Source organism: Rattus rattus, chromosome 6, assembly GCF_011064425.1.
Source record: "Rattus rattus isolate New Zealand chromosome 6, Rrattus_CSIRO_v1, whole genome shotgun sequence".
Lineage (NCBI taxonomy): Eukaryota > Metazoa > Chordata > Mammalia > Rodentia > Muridae > Rattus > Rattus rattus.
This window is the reverse complement of record NC_046159.1, coordinates 46400210-46425049: the sequence shown is the minus strand read 5'-3', so window position 1 is coordinate 46425049 and position 24840 is coordinate 46400210. Positions and strand designations below refer to the sequence as shown.

At 42.4% G+C, this 24840-nt stretch overlaps 1 protein-coding gene across 1 annotated transcript in view; it reads right to left on the bottom strand.

The window, feature by feature from the left end:
• Positions 1 to 24840, bottom strand: part of Shq1 (SHQ1, H/ACA ribonucleoprotein assembly factor) — a 92748-nt gene that overhangs the window by 17056 nt on the left and 50852 nt on the right. Inside the window, exon 10 of the mRNA XM_032906015.1 lies at positions 21940 to 22060. Coding sequence (XP_032761906.1) covers positions 21940 to 22060 — 121 coding nt within the window. The remainder of the gene's footprint in view (positions 1 to 21939; positions 22061 to 24840) is intronic.

Below are 24840 nucleotides of genomic sequence, written 5' to 3'. Positions count from 1 at the left end.
CAGAGGGGAGAGAAAGACGGTCTCAATCACAAGACCAGAGGGAACAAAACATTTCAGGAAAGGAATGGCTGAACAAAGAAAAGGCTGGAAGGAATCTCTTACGCCCAACACAGCTGGCCAAACACCTGAAATTAATAGTGTGAAAGCAAAGAACAAACAGTACTCCAACCAGAAAAAACCATCAAAATTATAGAAATTATTAACATCTTTTGATAATAACCTTAAATGGGAATGACCTCAACCCACCAACAAAGAGACAGAAACCTTCTGAGTAGGTTAAAATGCTAGGCACACCCTTCTATTGCCTCCTAGAAACCATCTAATAGGTAAAGACACACACAAACTGAGCGAATGGAAAACAACCTATCAAGTGAATGGAAATAATTTAAGAAGTTGGCATGGCGGTCCCCAGCTCGCCAAAAAAAGAACCAAAAAAAAAAAAAAAAAAAAAAAAAAGAAGTTGGCATGGCTATTCTTATATCTGACAGAATAGATTTTAAACCAAAATTATTCAGAAGACGTGAAGAAGGCCACTACACATTACTAAGGGAAGCTATTTCATAAAACAAACAGTAATAGACACAGAGGTCAGATAGGTTCCAACAGAATACTAGTGGGTGATTCGATATCTCACTCTAATCTCTGAATAGGTCATCCAATTGAAAAAAGAGGTAAGGAAACCTCAGAGTTCAACTGCAACATAGGTCAAAGGGGCTTAACAGATATGTACAAAACGTTCCAACCAAAGGAAACAGAATCCCTATTCTCAGCAGCCAAGCTTTCTAACAACAGACTACATTCTAGGCCACAAACCAAGTCTTAAGAAACACAAAAGAATCAGGACAAACACATCTTATCAGATCACAGTGCAATGAAACTACAAACCAAATGGCAGGAAAATCTTCAAAACCCACACAAACACATGGAGACTGAACAACAGCCCTGAATGACCGTGGGTCAGAACATTCCGGAAGCAAGTGAAAACGCGAGCAGGGCCTTCCAGAGCCTTCCATGCACAAGCAAGAACCCCCCTCGTTTTTTTTTGTTTGTTTGTTTGGTTGGTTTTTTTTTTGTTTTTGTTTTTGTTTTTTCTTTTTTTTTCCGGAGCTGGGGACTGAACCCAGGGCCTTGTGCTTGCTAGGCAAGCACTCTACCGCTGAGCTAAATCCCCAACCCCTCCCCCTCGTTTTTAGAGACAGGTTTCTCTGTGTAGATCTGGACCTGGCTGTCCTGGAACCCCCTCTGTAGACCCTGAAATCAGCAATCCTCCTGCCTCTGCTTCCCAAGTGCTGGGATTAAAGCATGCGTCATCAGGCCTGGCCAGGCAGGGCATTTTTAAGAGGAAAGTTTCTAGTTATAAAAGCTTATTTTAAACGAAACAGAAAGATCTCAAGTAGTCTGAGGATTCCTGTCACCGCAAAGTCACAGAAAACATGATCAATAAACCCCAAAGCAGCAGACGGCCAGAAGCAACAGAGTGGGCAGAAATGAACAGAGCAGAGTAAACAGACATACAGGATCAAACAAAGAGTCACTTCTTTGGAAAAACAAAACAAAACTAAAGTAAAGCAAGTATGACTGATAACCCTCTAGCCAAACAAACCCACAGAAAGAAAAAAGGTAAAACTAGAGATGGAGGAAGTGGTTTTTACAGATTCCAATAAAATACAGATAATCATTAGACAGTAGTTTGAAAATTTATGGTCCAAAATCTGCTAAGTTTAGAATAAATGAGTAATCTCCTAGGTATATATGACCTAACAAAATTAAGAAGATACAAACGGACAGACCCATAACATTCAAGAAGACTGGAGCAGTAATAAAAAGCCTCCAACAACGTAGAGTCCAGGCCCAAGTGAATTCACCAGTGATGTTTGCTGAACCTTTAAAAAGAGCAACGCCAAGTTCCCTAAACTGTTCCAGAAAATAGAACGGCAGAGACACTATTAACAGCAGTTTATAAAGGCAGCATTACACTGACACCAAAACTAGACATGGAAAAAGTAGAAAACAATGGACCAACTTCCCCAGTGAACATAGATGCAAACATTCTCAATAAAACCAGTGCAAACTGAATTCAAGAACACATTAAAAAGATCAGACCTCATGACTGGTATTACTTCCAGAATGCAAAGTTGCTTCAACATACACAATTCAGCATATAAACAGGTTTAAGGAAAGAACCTACATAGGCATCTCGCTTACTCACAAAAGGCCTTCAACAAAATTCAACATTTTTTTTTCCATGATTTAAAATCCCTGAACAAACTAGAAATAGATGGAATGCAGCTCAGTGAAATAAAGGCTAATACAATACACCCACAGCCCATGTCATGCTAAGTAGGGAAAAACCAAGAGCATTTCCCTACTGTCTGGAATAAACTATGGTGCCTAAGATTTCCACTTATAATCAGTATTAGTGTTTAAAGTCTTAGCTATTGCAGGAAGACACGAGAAGGAAACAAAAAGTACACAAACAGGGAAGGAAGGGGTTAATTTATCTGTCTGAAGATATATGAACATATAATTAAAAGAACCTATAAACTTCACCAGAAAGTTCTTAGATTTATAAACACATTTAGCAAAGGAGCAGGGTACAAAATTGATATAGAAATCAAAATCTTTTTTGTATATCTATAGTGAACTCACCAAGAAATAAATCGGGGAGTGGCAGTAGAAATCTCTTTCACAACAGTTTAAAAACCAACCAACCAACCAACCAACCAACCAACCAACCAACCAACCAACCAACCACTAAAGACTTGTGAAAAAGCCACTTGGGAACCTACAACTACAGAAGCTTTCTAAAATATATAATTATACATATGTAAGATGAGTTTAAATGAAGTCATTCTAAAATTGGGGTTATGAGGGAACAATGCCCCTTTTAGTCACCACAGGCCATCAAAACAACAAACAAACAAAAACAGTGTTAGGTTTTTGCCAACTTGACACAAACTTAGACACATTTGGAAAAAGGAAGCTCATTTGAGAAAATGTGTCCATCCAGATCACCTATTGGTCTGTAGGGTCTTTTTCTTGATTAGAAATTGATGTGGGAGGGTCCATCCCATGAGGAGAAGGTGGGGTGCATGTTTCAAAAGTTCAATGGCTATAACTGTTGACTTCTGGGTTCTTTATTTCATTCGTCTGCATGTGTGTAATCCATGAGAAGTTTTTGTTGTTGTTGTTGTTGTTTTTCTTCCACACCTCTGTGGCTAGATTTATCATAAGTCCCCCCACCCCATTCTTTTATTGTTTGAGAACAGGCCTTGAACAGCATAGGAAAAATACCTCCAGAATTGACAAACAGGACTTCATGAAATTAAGATGCTTCTGCTCAACAATGGGAACAATCACGGGAGTTAAGAGATAATTACAGAATGGGGGAAATGTTTGCCATTTTATCCACTAGACAGAAGATTGATATTCATAGTATATAAAGAACTGCAAACGTCCAACAGCAAAAATCCAAAATCCAAAATCCCAAACCTAAATCATCTAATCAATAAACAGGCAAGCGAATAAATTGCCCCCCAAGGGAGAAAAACACAGCCAGTAAATACTAAAATGTGTGCCCAATAGGCTTGGCAGGGGGAACATGCAAATCAAAACTGTTTGGAGGGTCCACTTCACTCCAACCAGAACTATTAAAATCAAGAAAACAAAGGATAACAAACACTGGTGGGGATGTGAGGAAAAGGACTCTTATTCACTGTTAGTAGGAATGTTAAGTTTTGCAGCCGCTATGGAAATTAGTATAGAGTTTCCTCAAAAAACTGAAGCTAGAACTGTCCTATGACCTAAATATTTCTCAGGCATGGACCAGAACTCTTGGTCAATACACCACAGATACTTGCACATTTATTTTACTGCTGCGTTATTCACAATAAGAAATGTAACAAATCTAGACATCTATACATCTATAAGCAGATGAATGGATAAAAAAAAAAAAACAAACCGTAGTAACACATACAAGTGTTCATGCAGCCATAAATAAAACTGATATTTACAGGAACTTGATAGATTCAACTGAAAATCATGTTAAGCCAAATAAACAGACTTATGTATTGTACATGAAACTTAAAATTACATGAGAGTATATATGCACACATGTGTTTGTCCTGAAATTAGAAAGGGGAGCAGAAGAGGAGAGGAACGATCCTAAAGGGAATGAGAGACAGGGTAATGATGTCCATGTAACAGCAAAACAGAGGGGGCAACTTCGGGAAGCAGGGACCCAGCTGGAGGGAGGGAGGGGACAAAAGGGAGTACAGTGGGATGGGAATGAAGGAGAGTAAAGGGTGGTCCCTGTGTATGAGCACACTATTACATTTATGCTATCCTACAAGATTAACCTAAATAAACTCACTCCAAGAGAAATAACCAGAATGGTCTGCATCACTTGGGAAAATTTAACAGTTAAATTTCTGCACAAAGACAATTCTATTTAAGATTCAAGCAATAGTTACTCTCCATCCTATGTACACTATTCCTCACGCTAGAGAAATGAACGCTCCCATTTTTTTCCTTTTTAAATTAGGCTGGGCTAACCTTAATGGCAGTGCTGAGCCTGTGAAAGAAAAAGGAACTGGACAGGCCAATCCCATTCCTCCTCAGCTTCCCTGGAGTACAAGAGCCTACCTACAGCACACAGATGAGTGTGGTCCACATCACAGTGAGACGATTAACCACGGTTAAGACACAAATGCATGGCCTAGTTTATGTCAGGAGATTTGCACAAGGCCATTCATTACGGATCAAAGGAGAAAACTTTAAAATCACTGAAAAATGAGGGAAAATATGCAGTAAGACTGAACAACCACTTAGAATCAAAACTCTGAACACCAAGAATAACAGGAGCCCTTTCCACTGATAGAGGCCATCTATGAAAGTATGCTGAGAAAGGGGAATAATTACCACCAAATCTACTTAGCACTCTGCAAGAAGACTACAACAATAAGGTGAAAAGGATTCAAAGACCAAAAGAAGAAAAAGGGAGGAGGAGGAAGAGGAAGAAAGGGAGGGGGAGGAGGGGGAGGAGGGAGGAGGAGGAGGAGGAGGAGGAGGAGGAGGAGGAGGAGAGCATGTGGAAAGGAAAGCATCCAGCTATACTTTAGTCCCATCATCTATAAGAAAACTAAAGCGCAAGTGCTCGCTTGAAGACAAGGACTGGGATGATTTCCGTGCAATTGAAATAGGCAGCATGAAAATAACTGTTTAAAAAGGATTCTATTGTAACAGCAATCCCAAAATGAAACAATAAATCTAAAAAAAAAAAAAAAAAGCAGAAGCCTTTTATAGAAAAAAATTACAAAATTTTATTGAAAGACAATAAGGAAAACATAGAGACATACAATGTTATTTAAAAGACTAAAGGTTTTAGTCTCCCTAAACTGATTAATGGACCCAAAGTAATGCTATCACAGTGTTTTTTCATGGAACTCTGACAAGCTGATTCTAAGATACAAAGCTGTAGTAATTAAGAAAGTATGTTATCGGCACATAATACACAAGTAAATCCTTGGAACTGAACAGACGACCCAGAAACAGATCCATACATCTACCCATGTAAACGTGATTTATGATAGAGGACAACAAAAGGCTAGACTATTTAATAAAGGAAGCTGGGTTAAGGTAATCCATATGGGAAAACAATGAAATGGGATCCCTATTTCATAACATATAAAAATCAGCTCCAGATGGACTAAGAACCTATAATGCTAATCACAAAACAATAAAAAGTTAGATGCCGCAAGAGAGTGTCTTTATGACGTTCATTCAACATAAAGAACTTCTAAGACAAGAAACAAAAAGCAGAGCCAAAAGGAGCACACTGACGAAGTCTGCACTGACATAAAAGTCTTCTGTTTATAAAGACTCAACAAGACTGAAAGACACTACAAACTGGGAGGAACACAACATATTTAACTAATAAAGGGCTAGCAACCAGCAGGTCTGAGGAATCCTGCAAATCAAAAATGAAAGACAACCTTCTTGGGGAAATTGGGAATTATGAGACATGAGTATTTCACAGCACAAGCAACACCAATGGCTAAAGAATACACAAAGATGCTTTGGCTTATCGATAACCAAGATAATACAAACAAAAATAATAAAAGAAATAATGTCACACTCCTTCAGACTGTCAAATCTTATCTATAGCCAGACAAGCTGGAAAGCGCCTGATCTCGTTTGTCAGACTATAAGACCAAGTTTAAAGTAAGTATTAGCATGAAATTAGAACCAGGGGAACGCTACACAGTTAGAATAAGGTCTTAGTTGCCACAATCAGTTTGCATAACAATTTGATTTACCCAGGGAAGTCTGCCCAGCAATTACTCACTCTCCAGATTCCAGCAATCCCATTACTAAGGAGAAGGCTTCCCAGATACTGTGTGCTGGGGATGTAGATCAGTAGTGGAGTGTTTGCATAAGGCCTAGGTTCTACACCCAGCATCACTAAGCCACATGCTGTGATAACCAGGGTAGCTTTTCCAACAGTCCTAACAGCCCCAGAAACAGTGAGAACTTAACAGCACTCAGACAATGGCAGAATGCACACAGGAACCATAGCTCTGTGGGCATCATCTGACATCGATATTAAGGGGAGGGGTGAGCTAACAGAAGGAGCATATAAAATGATTCTAAGCATGTAAGACTTAAAACAAGTACAACTACACAACAAAGTATGGGACGAGAACATAAATGGTAAAACCAGAAAGGAAAGAAAAATACTGATGAACATGAAGTTGGGGGTCCTGTAATTAGATGAGGGGCTGACCTCACAGCCTCTGAGAAACTGGTTCTGTCTCTCAGGGCTGGTGACAAGACCCCTGTGCTGAGTTTGAAATTGTTCTTTAACTGCATGTAAATACTATACTACTGTATTTTCTTATTTTATTTCTTAAGGAAACATTTTAAGAAAGCAACCATACTCTATAAATACACACACAAAAAGGTCATAAAAGCCAAACCCTAAATAAATGGTTCTGTTTAATGTTATGTTATTTATTTCTTAATTACATTTATTTATTTGCTTTAGTGGGATGCTGTGCATGAGGTCGGAGGACAGCTTTTGAGAGTCCTTTCTCTTTTCTGGCCATGCAGGTCCCAGGGTTTGAACTCAAATCCTCAGGTTTGGCAGTAAGCACCTTTACCCCAGCCACTGTGCTAGCCTTAACAGTTATTTTAAATAAGGAAGGAAGCAATAACAGAGACAAAGGAGAAAAGTAGCAACTTCCTAGGATCAGTAGGATTACGAATTCTAAAAGAGGCTAAGTTCCACAGTCAGCGGAATTTCTCTAATAAAAGCCAATATCCCAAGCCTTACCCTAAATGTCATTACTGGTTAGCTGCATAAACCACAAACCCAGGCACTGTTTTCTGCTCTTCCCAGAATCCTTCTTAGTTCCTCAATCTTCCTTCCCTACAGAGGCTGCACTCATCCCTGAGGATGTCTCGAGTAGCCCTCCCACCTGCTTAAAGAGCACTCCCCATTGCGGGGGCCCTTTATGTACCATGAACTCCTTCACACTGGAACAGTAGGCTCAGCCGCCCATCAGCTTCATCTTGACCCTCTGCTCACCTGCTCCTTTCACCCTGTGTTGTTGTTGTTGTTGTTGGTGGTGGTGGTGGTGGTGGTAGTGGTGGTGGTGTATGCATGTGTGTGTGTGTGCGTGTGTGCAGGCGCATGTGTGTGCGTGCTACCATGAACATCTTTTCAATTTCTTGAACACCTATAGAAATCTCTTCTGTCACAGGATCTTGGCACATGAATCCATTGTAGTTTCCAGAAGTCCACAACCCCGTCTCATGAGTATTTAAATCACATATTTCCTCTAAGGAGTGCTCTCCTAAGACATCTCCTTTTCCTCCTACGCCCTTTGACAGACTAAGTCCCTGTCTGTCTGTTTCTCTGTCTGTCTATCTTTATATATATTTTTCAGCACGTTCAAGGTTTCTCTTTCTGTGCATATGACTGACAAATACTTCTCTCTGGATGACACTAAGCTGGAGGAGCAGTGCAGCCGGCTACATTTTGTTTTCTACCACAGGCTCAGGTCCTTAGCAGAGAACCTTGCCCATGGTAGGAACTCACTGGTGGATGAACACATGCTTGCCCCAAATACAACAGCAACGTCAGCAGCACAACTACCACTACTTAACATAACAAGACTCTAACAGATGTGGAACTACGTGTGTATTTGGTAAAACTTCTGAGCTGTGTCAGGCATGGCAGGAAACTCGTGGAAAAGTGTTACACTGACATGAACACATAGCAGCGATGCTCTGAGTGGCTTTTAAAACTCTTTTTGAAGCACCTGAAGCAAGGCTGGCCTTTGTGACAGGAGGCTAAGAAGAGTCTAGGTCTACCAAGCAGAGCTGACAGACGCTAAGTGAGAAATGTGACTGCAGCAAAGTATCTACAGTGGGAGGGCACACAGGTCGTACGCTCAGAAGACTGCCTTGAAACCTGTGCTCTGGGACACTGCGGTCCGTGAGTGCAGTGGAGAGCCTCTGCCAGAGGTTTACCTCACATCACTTCAGCTTCCAGACACAGTTCAAGTCCTTTCTAACTGCCATGGCTATTAAGACAAGTAGCAGGACATGTGCTGACCACTGGGATTTTACACATCACGTTGAAAGAAAGTCAATTCCTTCCAGTAAGAACTAAATGCCATTCTCCTGAAGCATCAGGATATACTATGCACAAAAATACAATCTAAACTGGTTGGCATGCTCCCTTGGAGTGGTGCATGGTGCTATATGTGAGAAATTGCTGCACTCCTGGCTCAGAAAATATATCTCTGGGTTCTAGAAAGAAAGAGAAAGAAATGGTATTTGCCCCGGACCAGGTATACTACATATATATATATATATATGTATATATGTATATATATATATATATATATATATATATATATATATATATATATATATATATATATAGTGTGTGTGTGTGTGTGTGTAGCTGTGACAGAGGTACCTCATACAGTACAGGACTCAGAGCAGGCAACACTACAGATATTACAGGGGGAGGAGGGATTATATAAAATATATAAAATATAAAATACATACCAAGATCTCCGTATGAAATAGAAAAGTCTCCCATGAGTGTACAAACTAGCCACTTTTTATTATCATTACAATGCTTCCTTGTGAGGTTTTGTTCTATGACTATTCTCTCTACATATGCTGCTTTCTTTCTCCGTGTATTTTCCAGCTATGATTTTTATGAATAATATCATTGCTTCCTACATACCAACTTCCAACTAACTATCCTTGACAGTGGGTGTTCTGATGCAGAAACTGTGACTCTCATACGCTATCCAGCATGAAGTTCGCCTGAGGTAGCAGGTACTCAGTACCTTTTGGGTCCAATTATCCTCTGACTTCATTTTAACAAATGGACCTCTACGTATGAATAGAAACAGTCACATGTTAAATATTCCAAATAAACTGGGTGAGCTGATCTCAGACATCGTCATTCACAGGATAAAAACAATGGTTACACATAATGCCTTTCAGTCACCCACAAATCACTGTCTTCTCTTGAGACACATGATCTGGAGAGGATAAAGATGTAGAGAACATTCTGGACTTGAAGTGGGGAGCATCTTTCTTCTCTGCAAATGACCTGTCTCTGTACAAGGTAACAACAAATGGCTGCAGGACTGGAGTTAGGTAGTTAATTGTTGAGTCTGACTCCTCTGAGAAGCTGTTTGGCCAGCCTCAGCACCACACTCTGAACTGATGGTGCTAGAAAGATACATTCTCACTTTTGCACACCCAGGCCCCTGCTACAATACTACTCTGTTCTGGTGTTACATTACCTAAATAGATTTTACTGCTTTAGAACTTCTCAATACATTGAGCATTTACTGAGCATTATTAAAAAGGGTCAGGCACTTTGCTTCATGTTGGAGTACCAAGTTCAGTAAAACCTTCATCCCTAGGAAACCCCCTCACAGAGCAGAGTTCACGAGGCCCATGAAAAATGAAATCACAAAATCTAAACTTTAAGGGATCATACACTTAGAGGTTAACCCCATGTCTCACCTCACATAAGACTGTCCACTTCAAATTACATTCCCCTTTTCCCTTAGAATGCTATCTATCTAGTGCTCGTTTTACAATTTCCTTAGAGAGAGAGAGAGAGAGAGAGAGAGAGAGAGAGAGAGAGAGAGAGTGTGCATACACATGAGAAAGCCAGAAGTCCATGCCCGATGTCTTCCTAGACAAGTTTTCTACCTGTTTGGTTTTTATGAGGTTTTGAGACAGCATCTCTCACTGAACCTGGAGCTTGCCTGTCTTAGTTACTTTTCTATCGCTGTGATAAAACACCATGGCCAAGGCACTTATAGAGAGAAGGGTTCTGGGGGGGCTTACAGTCCCAGAGAGCAGGAACATGGTGTCGAGGAAGGCATGCAGCTAGAGCAGTCACTTAGCTTAGAGCTCATATCCCCAGCTCACAGATAGGAACCACAGAGCACACTAGGGAGGGAGGAGCCCTTTGGAACCACAAGCCCACTCCCTAGAGACACACCTCCAAAGAGGCCACACTTCCTAACCCTTCCCTAACAGCTGCCGAATGCCAGAGCTTTATGAGACATTCCATTTAGAACATCCCATTGCCTAGCTGGGTAGGCTGGCTGACCAGGCAGCCTCAGGGTCACACAGACACCACCACGCACGGCTTCTTCACATGAGTTCTGATGTCAACCTCAGGTCCCCGTGCTACTACAGCATGTCTTCTACCAGCGGAGCTCTCTCCCTAACCTCAGCTTTTGCTCTTTAATGTTTTAAATTAATACACTGGAATAAAATATGATCATCTATTTTAAATCCTATTCTGTTTTTCTCAAAATGACACATGGTCCTTGTTCTTTACTTCATGAATGAACTCATTAGAAGCCCCAAAGCAGGGCAGCAAGAGCAGGTCTGACAACCGGAGTTCAATCCCTGACAGAACTAACTCCACTAGCTGTCCTCTCACGTCCATGGGTGCCTCTCCCTCCCTACAACAAGAATAAATTAAATGGGAAAAACAAAAAAAGCAAAGTTAAGTAAAGCCAAGCTGTGGTACCCTAGAAATCCACTATGCCCACAAGTGAGTAGCAGCGGGGAGCCCCCGCACATGTGCTGGAGAGGGGCTGGCTGCAGCCTCAGCTTCCAGGCCTGTGACTTCACTGAAACAAAGTGCCAAGAACTCCTAACCCCATCTCTTAATTTCCTAGGAAAGGCAACCTCTGGACCTAGCCATATTTCAGGCTCTCAGAAACATGGAGTAATGGCTACACTTCTCCTTAGAGCTATGGAGAACTGCTCCAGGAAGCAGTAGCTCTTTTTGATAAAGGCTGCGAGACCCAAACCTAACGGTGTACCATCCACTGCACAAACTTTCCGGCACATACACAATGTCAGGGAGGCTTAATCATTGCTAACAGCTCGGTGGGAGAAGGTCTAGTACAAGTTCCCTTTATCCCACACAACTGTGTTTATGAGCCCACTGTGGTAACCACAACTCACCGAGGAAGTCATAGTAGCAGAAAACAGAGAATAAATAAATGAATCAATTTAGAACACTTAAAATTTTCTAGAAACAGATGGTAAAACAAACATAAAACAGAATATGATCAATTTCATAATGATACAAATTCATTAAGTTTAACAATGCTAAGTTCCTTTGCAAAATGGATAAATCCCAACAGTCAATATTATCTTTAAGCTTTCTAGTAGGCCAACTAATTAAAAATATCTAAACATGAACCATAAATATGTTGACTTGGGGCTGGGGATGCCATCCAGTGGTAGAGTATTGACAGTATGTGTAAGGCCCTGGCTTGATTCCCCAGAACTGCAAGGAAAAGAAAGGAGAGGGAGAAAGGAAGGGAGAGATTAATACATTAATCCACAATACACACTATATGTTTTGTTGACGGGGTATGCTGGTCCACCCCTGTAATCTCAGCTCTGAGAGTCTAAAACAAGCATGAATTCAAGACTAGCCTAGGCTACACAGTGAGAGCTAATCTCAAACAACAAAACGGTCAAATTCCTTAAACACTCTGCTATTATCTATATCCTTGAAATAAAAATTATCTCTGGAAATAAGGCTTTAAATTGGAAACAGTAAAAGGACAATGAATGACAGAATTATATGAAGTAAGTGTCACATAAAGGATGTAAAATCTGGAACTGTCCCAAAGGTGCTCTGGCAGTACCCGGTGGCCAGGCCAGTGACATGCTTGGGAGCTCCTGCTCTCACTCTCCCCGCTTCTATTTATTCAGGACGTAGTCAGAGCAGGAAATGGGACAAGTCAAACGACCACAATCAATCTCATCACCTTCACAACACGCTGTGAATGTAATTAATCCTCTATTTATTTAGGGGACGTCACACCCCTTACAATAAGGCAGCAACTCCCTGCTGGCTTCAGTTAAGATAATTATGTTATAACAAGGATTGGGTTTCAATCATAATAGGCAGAAGAAAAGGAAATTGTACTTGAAGTTGTCAGTTTTTTAAAAAGCTTTTTTTGTGACTCCATTCAGAGACTGCTCCTGACAAAGCTCTCCTTAAACAGAGCGCGTTCTGAGCATGATAACCGCACACACGCCACATTAATCAATGTGAACCTCCTCCTTGAGTAAGCTATCACGGCGTTCAGGGACAGGGGAAACTCTCCGTGAGGTTCAGAACGTGGTTTACAAAACTCACTTGACACATCACCACCCACACTGACCTGGAGTTTTAAGACATAGAAATGGAAAAGAGCAATGAGGTGAAAGGAAACACCATTTGTTCCTCCTGTAAATCACAGCTCCAAGAGGCTGAAGAGGCCAGAGCCACAGAGGAGGAGCATAGGGTTCAGAGGCAAAGGGAACCCAGTGAAAGCTACGATGGGCTGGGAACACACACTATTCCTTAGACGGGCAAGGCACTCGCATGCCCACGCACTGTTGAAAGCTGTTCTTTTTTACATGGTTCCTATCAACACTTTCCCCCCTAATCTCCGCCATCCTAAGAAAATGGGAAGGCACACAGTCTTGCCAGTTATTCTCACAGTGTTGTATTTTATTACTGCATCAATACATTGATGTCCATACAAGTCTACATACATGACCTGAGAGTTATAATTTGAAGTTTTTGAAAATCCCCAACCACTCCTCTACAAGGCTGAGATCTGTGATGATTCGGATCTCAGATGAGAGTATCTCTACAGTATTTCAGGACCTTTCAAAGGCATTTAAGCTCCTGGATAATCAAATGTCTGAGGAACTGACTTGGGCTCTACTTCAGCCTAAGCAACAACAAAAGGTAGACATTGGGTTAAAACTGGGAAAAGCAAACCTCCAGTCAGTAGGATGTGTCAACGCTGGCGACTCATTACTGACACCACCACAGCACTCAACATGAAGTCTGGACTATCTCTGCAAGTCTTCTGCGAGTGTAAAACTACATTAAAATAAAACATCCACTGAGCTGAGATGACTCAGGGAAAAGTGACTGCTGCACAAGCATGAAGACTTGAGTTCGAGCCAACAGCCATGTAAAAGGTCAGACGCAGCAGGGGCCTCAGCACTGGGGACTCGGTGAGAGTGTATGGAGAAAGTCCAATAGACCCCTCTGGTTTATTTTTTTAAGACGAGGTCTCCCCACCCCCCACCCCAATCTGCCTACAGGGTTAAGGACTTCTGGCTAAATTAAGGCTGCAAAGTGACAGGCAGATACTCTGGGTGGTTGACTTGGTGTGGGAAGTTACTTCTCTGATGAGTGTCACACTGTCTTCTAAGGACAAATGTGTAGAAATTTCAAAGTGCACTGGTGATTAATCCAAGCATGTTAAACCTTGAGTTGAAAGCATTCCTGGTAAGATGCCTATACGGGCAAGGCAGGTTGCTCTTCAGTTTCACTGTTTATTTCTAATTAAATCCACAAACTCAGCCTAGCTAGAAGGAGGATTTAGCTCCACAAGAAAAGATTACTACAGCACTAATATCCAGTCCCTTGTGTCCACCGGTGTGCTGCCATAGAGAAGGGGTCTACTCAATGGGCCTTTACCATATCACCAGTAGTTCAACAGAGAGCACTGGGAAAAGCTGCTCTCCTTAGACTGCATAGGATTGCAGAATGTTAAGGGTTCATGAAGAAGTTTGTTTGTTTGTTTTTAGTTCTCTCATATAATACATCCCAGCTACAGTTTCCCTTCCCCTACTCTCCCACTCCCCACCCCCATTCCTCTCCCCCAGATCCATTCCTTCTTAGTTTCCTTTCAGAAAAGAGCAGGCCTCCCAGGAAAGGGCTTTTGTTGTTGTTCTTTCTTCATTTTATCCTACTTTAAATAGTTGTGTGTGTGTGTGTGTGTGTGTGTGTGGGTGTGTGTGTGTGTGTGTGTGTGTGTATACTTGCATGGTTTTGTATGTGGATGTATATGCTTATGTAGGTCTGAGGTTTGGGTCTGTGTATTTCACAATCGTTCTCCCTTATTTCATTTTCTTTTTCAGTTTTCTGACATGAGGTCTCTCTGTGTAACCCTGGCTGTCTGGAGCTTGCTATATAAACTACGCTAGCCTCTAACTCACAGAAGCCCACCTGCCTCTGCCTCAAAGTATAGGCTTTAATTTAGTCAGAAGTCCTTGGCCTGTAGGCTCACTATAAACATCAGTGACAGGGAGACCCTGTCTGTGTCTGCATGAGGTGGTGAGTGTTTCTGGTACACTCTGGGCCCTGGGTAGTATAAATCACGCCACAAGTACCTCTCCAAGCTGCTGTGACCAAGGTTACGGACAGAAGAGAGAATGACCACTGGGGCCAACCCCTTCTTCACCTCCTAGAATTACAAACCAATGGATCTATACCATCTCCACTGAGAGAAAGGGCATGGAAACTCAGGGCTGTAGATGGCTACCTGGTTCCTCTGAGAGCTTTTGGAAAGCAGAAGCTTCAGCATGCATGGCCAGAGCTGGCCACTGCCCCACTCTACCAGGCTTGAGTCCCCTAGGTCCAGCCACTTTCTAGCACCTGGGCTCCAGAGGACAATCTGCCATCTGGTAAGAAACTGGTTTCCACTGCCAAAGCTCAAGTGAGTTTCTCACACATAACATGACTGAAACCAAGAGAAGTAGCAACTTCAGGATCCACTAGAGGGGTGAGAGTTTCCCATATGACCTCATAACTCAGACTGACGATGGTGGCTCAGTCAGCGGTAAAGGAGTACTACAGGATAAAGGAGAGTTTCAGTCCACTCTTGCTCTCCTACTAACCACAGCTATGAGGAGGCAATATGTGTAGCATGCTGTTCCCAGCTTTCCTTGTCTCCCTGAACCGTGATTTTCTCAGCCAGGAATGACTGTTACTATAGTCGTGTGAGCACCACAGTCCCAGACAAGCGACAGCATTTTCATATTGCTGCTTAATTCAAACCCCTTCTCAGTCCAAGTTCTCCAGACATCTTGCCCAGCTGTGATCCAAATGTTCTTGGCATGCTTTTCTGCGTGTTCCTTAAAGGCTGAGGCAGCATTTCCAAGACTGCTCTCTTTGTCTCTCCAACCTAACCTCTCCAGTATTATTAAATTTTGTCAAAGGCACCTTCAGTGGTCAGGTTCACTGGCCAAGTCAGAGCCTGGCTCTCACCTCCCTTCTCCCCTTCTCTGACCTGCCTCCTTACCTCCTGACTCTGAGCACTGCCTGCCTCCCTCTCACTGCCATCACCCAAGCTCCAGTCACTACTACTCGGCCTGGATCACGACTCCCCGGGGCAAGTCTTTTTCAGCTTTGAGCCCCCCACCCCATCCTAAGTTCCTACAGTGAGATCAGATGGTGTCACTCACACAGGTACCACTTAGCTTCAGGTTCTTTGCTGCTCAACACTTCCGGGACGAAGTGGTCACGGCTTCCATGGGGCCTCCAGCCTCATCCCTCTTTCCTATGCCCATCCCGTGTTCTATACACAAGCTTGTGAGATCTTAGGTAGACCATGTACTTTTCCCTATGTCTGATACTTTGTTCCTTCCTCACCCCATTTGGTTTTCTGACACAAGGTCTCACCACTTAGCCCAGGCTGGCCTCAAGCTCTCCACCCTTCTGCCTCAGCTCCCCAAGTGCTAGTATCATATGCCTGTGTCACTATTTTTAACTCCCCCTCAACCCCATGCTAAGAATTGATCACACAGGAGACAGGAGCTCTGCCTACCACTGCATTGCATTTCCAGCCCTTTGACTAACTGTCATCAATCCTTAAGATCTTAACTCAATGTCTTTTGTGTCTAAACTCATTTTCTGTTGCTACTGAAGCATACCTCAGACTAAGTAACGTGAGGTTTATTTTAGCTCCTAGTTCAAGCAGTCTCAAAGCATAGCACTACAGTTTCTTATCTCCTAGTGAGAATCATACACTGGCCTGTGAATGATGGGATATCAGAACAAAATGGGCCTGGGCAGAGGAAGGAAGAGATGAAGGAGCTGACCTAATTTATAACGACTTGCTCTATACAGAACCAAGCCATTACTGTGGGAATTAATAGTGCCTCACAGAAAGGGTTAATCATGTTACAGCTAATCAGTTCTGAAGACCCTATAGCCTCGCGATACTGCTAGACAACATGTCTTACTTGTTTGGCAGTGCATTTCCAACAGCTATCTTAGCATCTATCCCACCTTAGGGTTCAACAGGGTTGAAGCTTACAATATTCTATGGGATCTCCAGTACTAATGCCGCCCCTCCATATGCGCCAACTCCACACCCCTCTGCTGTAGATATACCAGGAAAAAGGAAGCCTCTGCTTCCACAGCAACAAGGGGCACACCTCACCCTGCTAAGCACCCAGCCTGGAAGCAGCAGGGCATGGCAGATCAGCAAGGTCTTAGGTGTCTCACTATTGTGAGACAGCACAGAGATGATTTAAGCTCACTTCCAATCGCCAAAGCTGAGGTCAAGGGCTTCTCACCTTCAAAATAAGTGTGTAGGAAAAACTGTTTCCTTCACAGACTCTGGCTTCAGTATCTTTGGGATCATAAGACTACTTCTAAGGAAAAAGTATGCTAAAATCGAGTGGGAATTTAAATATACCAAGAGTATTAGTTAACCATCAGCTCAATGGAAATAAGTCCAGCATTTCAAGGACACATCTTAAAATTCTTTTTCTGAACGACTAACTACCTTGAAAACAAAATGCTATGCTAGGTGAGCTAGAGAGCTAGCTGAAGGCAGAGGGTTTGTTTCACACATGCAGGCACAAAGGAATGATTCCCCAGTACTGCAAACAAGAAAAAAAAGAAAAACTACAAAATCCTACCGTATTAGAGAGAAAACTATTCAATTAGTTACACATTCATATTTTTATACTGAGGACAGTCTGGATTTTATTTAGATTTAAAAATACCAAAAATTTTATATGCAGAAGAACAAAAATAATGCCTTATTTGTCCCCTAGTTATTTCAAAATGACTGTGAATTAAAGTCACGTAGTTTTAAGCTAGGTGTGTAGAACGTGCCCGCAATCTCTGCACTAGGGAAACTGAAGAAATTCTGTTTCAAACTAGCAAAACCCAAACAAAACCAAACCTATTCAGCTAACTGTCAATTCTCTTCCTTGGACACACATACCTCCTTTTACAAGTGAGGAGTGTCTTATTTTCTTTTTAAAGACTTAATAGAAACTACATTATAGAGGGAAGAGACTTATTGAATACTATTAAGTTACAAATGGGTGTGTGCAATGTATTTCCATGGGTTTAAGAATGAATAGGGAGCCCTCAGAAGGCAGAGGCAGGCAGATCTCTGAGTTCCAGGTCAGTCTGGTTTACAGAGTGAGTTCCAGGACAGCCCGGCTACACAGAGAAACTCTGTCTCAAAAAATAAATAAAATAAACAAATAAGAAACAGCTGGAGGAGTATTGAATACTAATACTAACTGCATCAAAGGAAGCAGAGGAGAGCTTTCCCAGGTCCCAGGGCAGTGAGAAGAGAGCCAGAATATACTGCTTCACTTTTACCATCCTGCACTACACAAAGGGTGGAAACTGCCCAGTTCTCAGAGGACAGAACTACTGATAATGGTGGGCCACCAAGAAACACTGAGGCAGGAAGAAAAACTACATCTTATTTACTGTGTGTGTGTGTGTGTGTGTGTGTGTGTGTGTGTGTGTGTGTGTGTGTGTGAGAGAGAGAGAGAGAGAGAGAGAGAGAGAGGCATTTATACAAATGCCCTGAGAAGAGAGAGAGAGAGAGAGAGAGAGAGAGAGAGAGAGAGAGGCATTTATACAAATGCCCTGGTGCATGTGTGGATTTCAGAAGACAGCTTACAGGAGTTGGTTCTCTCTTCCACTATGACTCTAGTGACCAAGCTCAAGGTTGCCTGTTGGGTTGGCAACAAGCGAGCAATCTCCTGAGCCCTACTTCACAGCTTTTAAAAGTTTATATTAAAAAAATTTTTTTTTGGTTTATTTTATGTGTGTGGGTGTTTTGTATGAATGTGTCTGTGTACTACATGTGTGCAATGCCTGTGAAGGCCAGAAGAAGGCACCGGATCCCCTGGACCCGATGTTCTAGATTGTTGTGATCCACCTTGGGGGTACTGGGAATTGAATACCAATCCTCTGGAAGAACAACCAATGCTCTTAACTGTTGAGCCTTCTTACCAGCCCCAGAACTACATTTTTAGCAATGAAAAACAGGGTCCATTCAATTCAACTAAAATTTGCTGTGCACACAAGAAATAGTGATAGACCCAGATTAGTGTTCTTTCACAGGGCCCTTGAGGTTTTTAGAAGGAATGAGGGCTTAGATTATTCCACTATGCGGAAGGCGTAAGATGTGCATAGCGACCTCTCACCCAAGTGCTAAGGGAGCATCTCCTAACAAAACAAACGGTTCATTAAATCCCTTTCCTCCTGGGTAAGTTCCTAAGACAGCACGTTTTCTTTGACTCTACTTGTCCAGCCCATGAGTGAAGACGACTAGTTGTCACACGCGGCACACCTAGGAGAATGTCTGGCCCACAGGGCGGGTACTGTCACAGACCTATTGTCATTATCATTGCAAGCACAGACCTATTGTCATCATTATCACTGCAAGCACAGTCTCAACCGTCCTCCGGCTGCTGCTCAGGGAATGCACGTTGCAGCAGGCAGCACACTGGAAGCCCCAGTGCCGTGTACACCGAGGGAAACAAGGAATGGTCTTTTGTTTTCTCCGGAAAAATTAATTTGCAAACTCATAATATGAATCCAAAGCTTCATGCTTCACAAAAAGCAGATAGCATAGAAAAGCAAAACACTCTCATGAGGCAAACCTTACATTGTTGCCACAGCTTCATTGATTCAATATAGGAATGACAGCATTTCAGGAAACTTTTGCCAAAGTAAATGTCTGACTGGAAAAATGGAATGCTGATTTTGGGCAAGTCAGAATCTCATACTTGTCTGGTACTTCCAAGGAAATATTACACAGCTTCTTATTATTACAATCAAAAATACCAAGTACAGACTAAAGAAAATATAAACTACTGTATAACATAAAAATGTGGTGGTTTAACTATATAAAATAAAACAGCAAAGATGAAGGCAAAAAATGGTTAAGAGGCTGCCCTATAGTTAATTTAGAAGTGAGATGGTTCATAGGTAAAACACAAGAAAGACCGTCTAAGCTATACTTAAAAAACCAAGGCTGAAATTAGAAAGTTTAATAAAAATCAGATGCATTAAGAAAAGTGTTATTTCATCGGAAGAGGAAAAGTGGGCTATCAATAATTTTACCACAGTAAAACAACTTAGTCTATCTAGGGAAAGAAAAGCTACACTCAAATTGGTGAAATAAAAGTAGTTGAGTTTCTGCAAGCTCTCTCTCTTTTAGGAACAAAACAAAAAACAAAAAAAATCATTACCACGGGAACAATTAATTCCCGAGAACCTAAGAACTCTGCTGTTTCCTATGACTTAAAACAAGTGTTAAAAAGAACTTAAAGAGATGTCTGGTGACCCCCACAGCAACCTGTACACTTACAGTTGTCTGAGGAGTGCAATATAGTTTTCCCTGTTATTTAATAAGGAATGTCACAATATGGAGAGAAGCACTCACAAAAATGGGATCCTGGCACCAACCACCACACTCATTACATGTTAATAAAATCTCTGGTCTCACGGAACAAACCACCTACATGCAGACGACTGCAACTGAATTTTATTACGACAACAAGAGCAACACCAGAGAGGGCAGCAGGGTATTGGTAAGCTCAATCAGCAGGACGGACAAATGAAGTGATGGCCTGCCATTAAGCCCTCAGGAGTTAAGGATTCAATTTTCCATCTGGCAAAATCTAGATTCCCACCACAGATGTGGACGCCACGTGCTGCAGGGTCAGGTGTTGTCTGGAGCAACCCCAAGCATCCTCCAGACAACAGGTCGTCAGGTGGCTTTCCCACTGCACTCTAAAGGGATTGCTTCCTCATGAACAGAAATGAGAAATAAATTCCATACCACAGTTCATCCAAAGAGGAATAAAGGCAATCACTGCCGTAATAGAAGCCTTGTGCTTCTCTCCCTTCTAGGTCAGCACTGACACGACACTGTGCCATGGTGTTCTACACCACTGAGGAATCACTCCAATCAAGAGCTCTGTAAGTCCAAACAAACAGCCCCTTACTACTGAAGAGGATCCCTGACTGTGCCTGACGAGAAGCAGATCTACTCAAGTTCTTCCTGACACACAAATGCAGCACCTTTTAAAGCTAACAGTCAACCGACTGTGCTTCCTTGATTGAGGCAACACTGAACACTTCTACAAATCACGAAATTTTACTCAGCAAATGCTGGAGCCTATTTGTGAGTGTTCAGTCTCTTCACTCCCTCTTCAATATGCTGCAAGACTGTAAAATTTGTATTTTCTTATACTTTGAAACATGACCTCAGTAAGTCTGGGGTCAGTCAACAAAGGCACAGCTCTTGTTTGCATTAGGTTTAAATCTTGTAACTTTTACACATATAAATGTCAGGACACATGCACGTACACACAGCCCTGCCATAGGTACCCAGTCTTGAGATTTCCTTTCAGTTAGGAGGCTAGCAATTCTGTGCACATCATTAGGGTTGGATCCAGAAGGCCACATACCCGTTTATGAGCATCTGTCATGGTTAAGGTCCACCTGGGGGTGGTGGAGCCTATGGAACTGCACAGCTTTTGGACACAGGCCACTAGGAGTCATATAGTCTCCCCCACTTTTGGCAAGTTCATACCACACGGACTTGAGCCAACATGCCTTACTTGCCATGTACCTTCTAAACCAGCGATTCTCAGCCTTCCTAATGCTGTGCACCTTTAATACACGTGACCTCCGATCGTAAAATTATTTTCATGGCTATTTCATAATGGCAATTTTGCTACTGTTATGAACTGTAATGTTAATATCTGTGCTTTCCAATGGTCTTAGGTAACCCCTGAGAAAGGCCAGAGGGGTCTTGACCCATAGGTTGAGAACCACTGCTCTAAATTGTGAATAGAATGACTCATTCCTTCCTTCAGTTGTCTTTATCACATATTCTGCAACAGCAACACCCACACCAAAAATCAAATCCTATCTACCTACACCTATCTCCCCAAGCAATTCATCACACTGCCTATCTTAACGAACCTTGCCCTCCCCTTTCCCTTTCTCCCGGTTCCTAGATGTGTGTGTGTGTGTGTGTGTGTGTGTGTGTGTGTGTGTGTGTGTGTGTGTGTGTGTGTGTGTTCCCTCCCTCACTCCCTCTCTCTCTGAGACAGTCTTTCTGTGTAGCTCAGGTGAGTACCGAATAGTGATGTCCCTGTTTAGGATCCAGTCATTTCTAACGTGTTTAGGAGCTTTGGGCTACTCTCACACTAAGACTTCCTCCCAGGTAAGTGGCGTTTCACTGTTGCAAGCATGTAGAAATTACCCAGGGACAGACAACAACTTACTTGGCCTTCTGAATCCATACACAGTAGTCTGAGATGTAGAGATCATTCAAAATATATGCTGGGTCGTTTTCCTGAAAGATTTTGTGAACATCCAGGAGACACTTTAAAACTGCACTCTTACCTGAAGGAAAATTTGAAAACATCCAGTCAACCTTAAGAAGAAAAAAAAATCTAATTTCTTAGTTAAGACATTAAGATCTTGAGAGGTAATATATTTAAAATAGTTCAGAGTTTTAATAGTTTCTAAGGACATTTAAAACTAATGATCTAGCCCCTTACTCTTTATCTACTAAGTTACCCAGGCTGCTTTGCACTTATGATCCAACTGCCTCTCTGAGTGGCTGGGATCACAGGTCTGCTCTGTCACCTGGCTAGAAAGCATGTTTGGAAAGAGAGAACTTGTGCTGTTCAGAGGTGGTCCCCATACCTACAAGGCACAGGCACACTGGCAAGCCCCCCTTCAACAGTCTGGAGTGTGCACACAGCCCGACGCTCACCCAGCTTCTTCCCTGTTATTCTTTCAGCCCTTCCCCGAACCTCTATCCTTTTCCTTAGAAATGCCTTATTCCTGCCCTCTCTCCATCGCTGACAGAGTCACCAAAATAGAGAAATCAAGTGGGAATCAGTTGTATGTAGTGTGCCACTCTTTGTCCCTCTGGCAGTTAGAACTGTTCCAACAATTCTTACACGTTTGGTTCACCTTTGGTTTTGGGGGTGGTACTTTGGTTTCACCATAGGTTGTGCTCTGTATTTCCTTTCCTCTTGAACCTCTGCCTTCCACATTACATACTTTAAACTGATAACTAGCAGGTAGTGGAGGTGCCCACCCCAATCACTTGACACAGTTACCCTGGCTGCTTGCGCACAACTGAAGTACTGCCCCCGACTTAACTAAACCTGCCATCTTGCAGTTCTCAGTTTGCATATAGAACCATAAAGCAACACTGCTGACTTACTGGCTTGCTCAGCCCACTTTCTCATATAGCCCAGGACTACCTGTCCAGAAGTGGCACCATCCACAGTGGGCTGGGGCTTCCCTCATCCATCATTAACCAACCCACAGACTTACCTATAGGCCAGTCTGATAGAGGCAACTTCTGAATTGCCCTTCCATCTTCCTAGATGACACCAGCATGTGTTAAACTGACAAAAAACTAACCAGCACCCTAGGTAACTGGCTGACTGACTAAAGAGTCTCAAGTAGCAATCACAGGTCTTTGCCAGAAAAAAATCTCTTCACTTGTAATTGATTTTACTTCTCTAAGGTATGACAACTCCAAGGACCCCCTCCCAGGGTCTCATACCTTCTTAATATAACCAGATGAACAGAATATGCAGGACTTAGGGAGGTAGTGTACTGGCCCATTCGCTAAGTCAGTAGGACGAGCCCACTGCATGCCCAGTGCTGGTCTATGTGGAGGACCACAGTTACTCATTCTTCACTCCATTTTTTTCCAAATGCTCACCAGAAACATGTTATATGTCCAATAAAAAGATTGGACATAATCTACTATAGAGCCTTTAAACAATGACAGAAGAATGTTCAAAACTTTGATTCTTATGTATTTAAGCAACTGAGAAACAATATTCAGATGAGGTTTTCAACAAGTATGCCTTTCAAGTTCAAGACAGCTTAGAAAAGGGGATTTATAGCTCTCTTTAAAAGCTACGCTTCCACGAGTCTTACCAAAACTATTTTCATGGAATTCTGTCATAGCATGGTAAAAGATAACCAGATAATCTAGAAGCACATTAAACTCACCTTACCTCCAACCCTCCATTGTCATCTGACGCCATGTTTAGCCTTTCAAGCTATTAGCCAGCTTCCCAGTGGTGAGCAGAGCATCACAGCTAGGGCGGACAGCTGGGGTTTTAAACATCTTGTTTGTACCAAATGTTCTCTCTGTCCTGTACGCAGCTACTTACTCAGGAACTTTCCACAAAGGAAAAGACTAGCTCTCTTTTAGGCTGCCACATGGCCAGTGACCAGGAGCTTACAGGGACTCACAGTCCCTGCCTCCTGTGGGGCTTTACCCAGTTGTGGTCTTGTCACACATCCTATGAGCATAAAAAAGGTGCTCAGGCCGAAAGCTAAGACAATTATTTTGGCTCAAAGACACTGCAGGAAAGTGGCCGTTTTTCAAGCAGTTTGCTGCCTGCTCCAGAGTATAAAAAAACTAAGGTACTTTGCACAGTAACCACGGTAACTATTTTCACTGCAGGAAGGAGCTAGCATCTGTCCCCAGGATGTCAAATGGCCCCAACTTCAGAGATTCCCTAAGACTGACTGGCTGCATAAGCTTACCCTGTTCTCAAGAGACCCTGAATCTAGAGTCTCCTACTCAACCAAGAAGGCACTGGAAACTAGTGTCCCGGGGCTATAAATGACAAGAGCCATCAATGTTTTGCTTCAGGAATGACTGTCTAATGATGGCACACAGAAACATAATGACGACATAAAGAAAATATGGAAGGCAGTAATAAGTCGGTGGCCAGTAAACACGATTTAACATGTTCTCTGGCTTTCCTTCCTATTAGCAGCCAGGTTAAGCAATAATCTCTCACTGACAGACCAGCTTATGGCTGAGGCACTTAAGAAATTGCTCCCATCCATAGAAGGATCAGAGTGGAGATGCTTTTCCTGGCTAAATGCCAAAAAAAGGAAAAATAATGTAAGTTGCTACCTACACCCAAGAAAATCTCAATTTCTTTTTACTGGGCAGCTGTAGCTTTCTAGGCACCTCCTCTTATCTCTGCATGTGAAGGTCAGAGGTCAAGTTCAGTGGTCTCCAAGAGCCACCTTTCTTGGTCTTCGAAACAGTCTTTGGACTGGAGCTCAGTGAGTAGCTACACTGGCCAGTGAGTAGAAGGCCAGAGGAGGACATTAAGCATAGTGCTCTG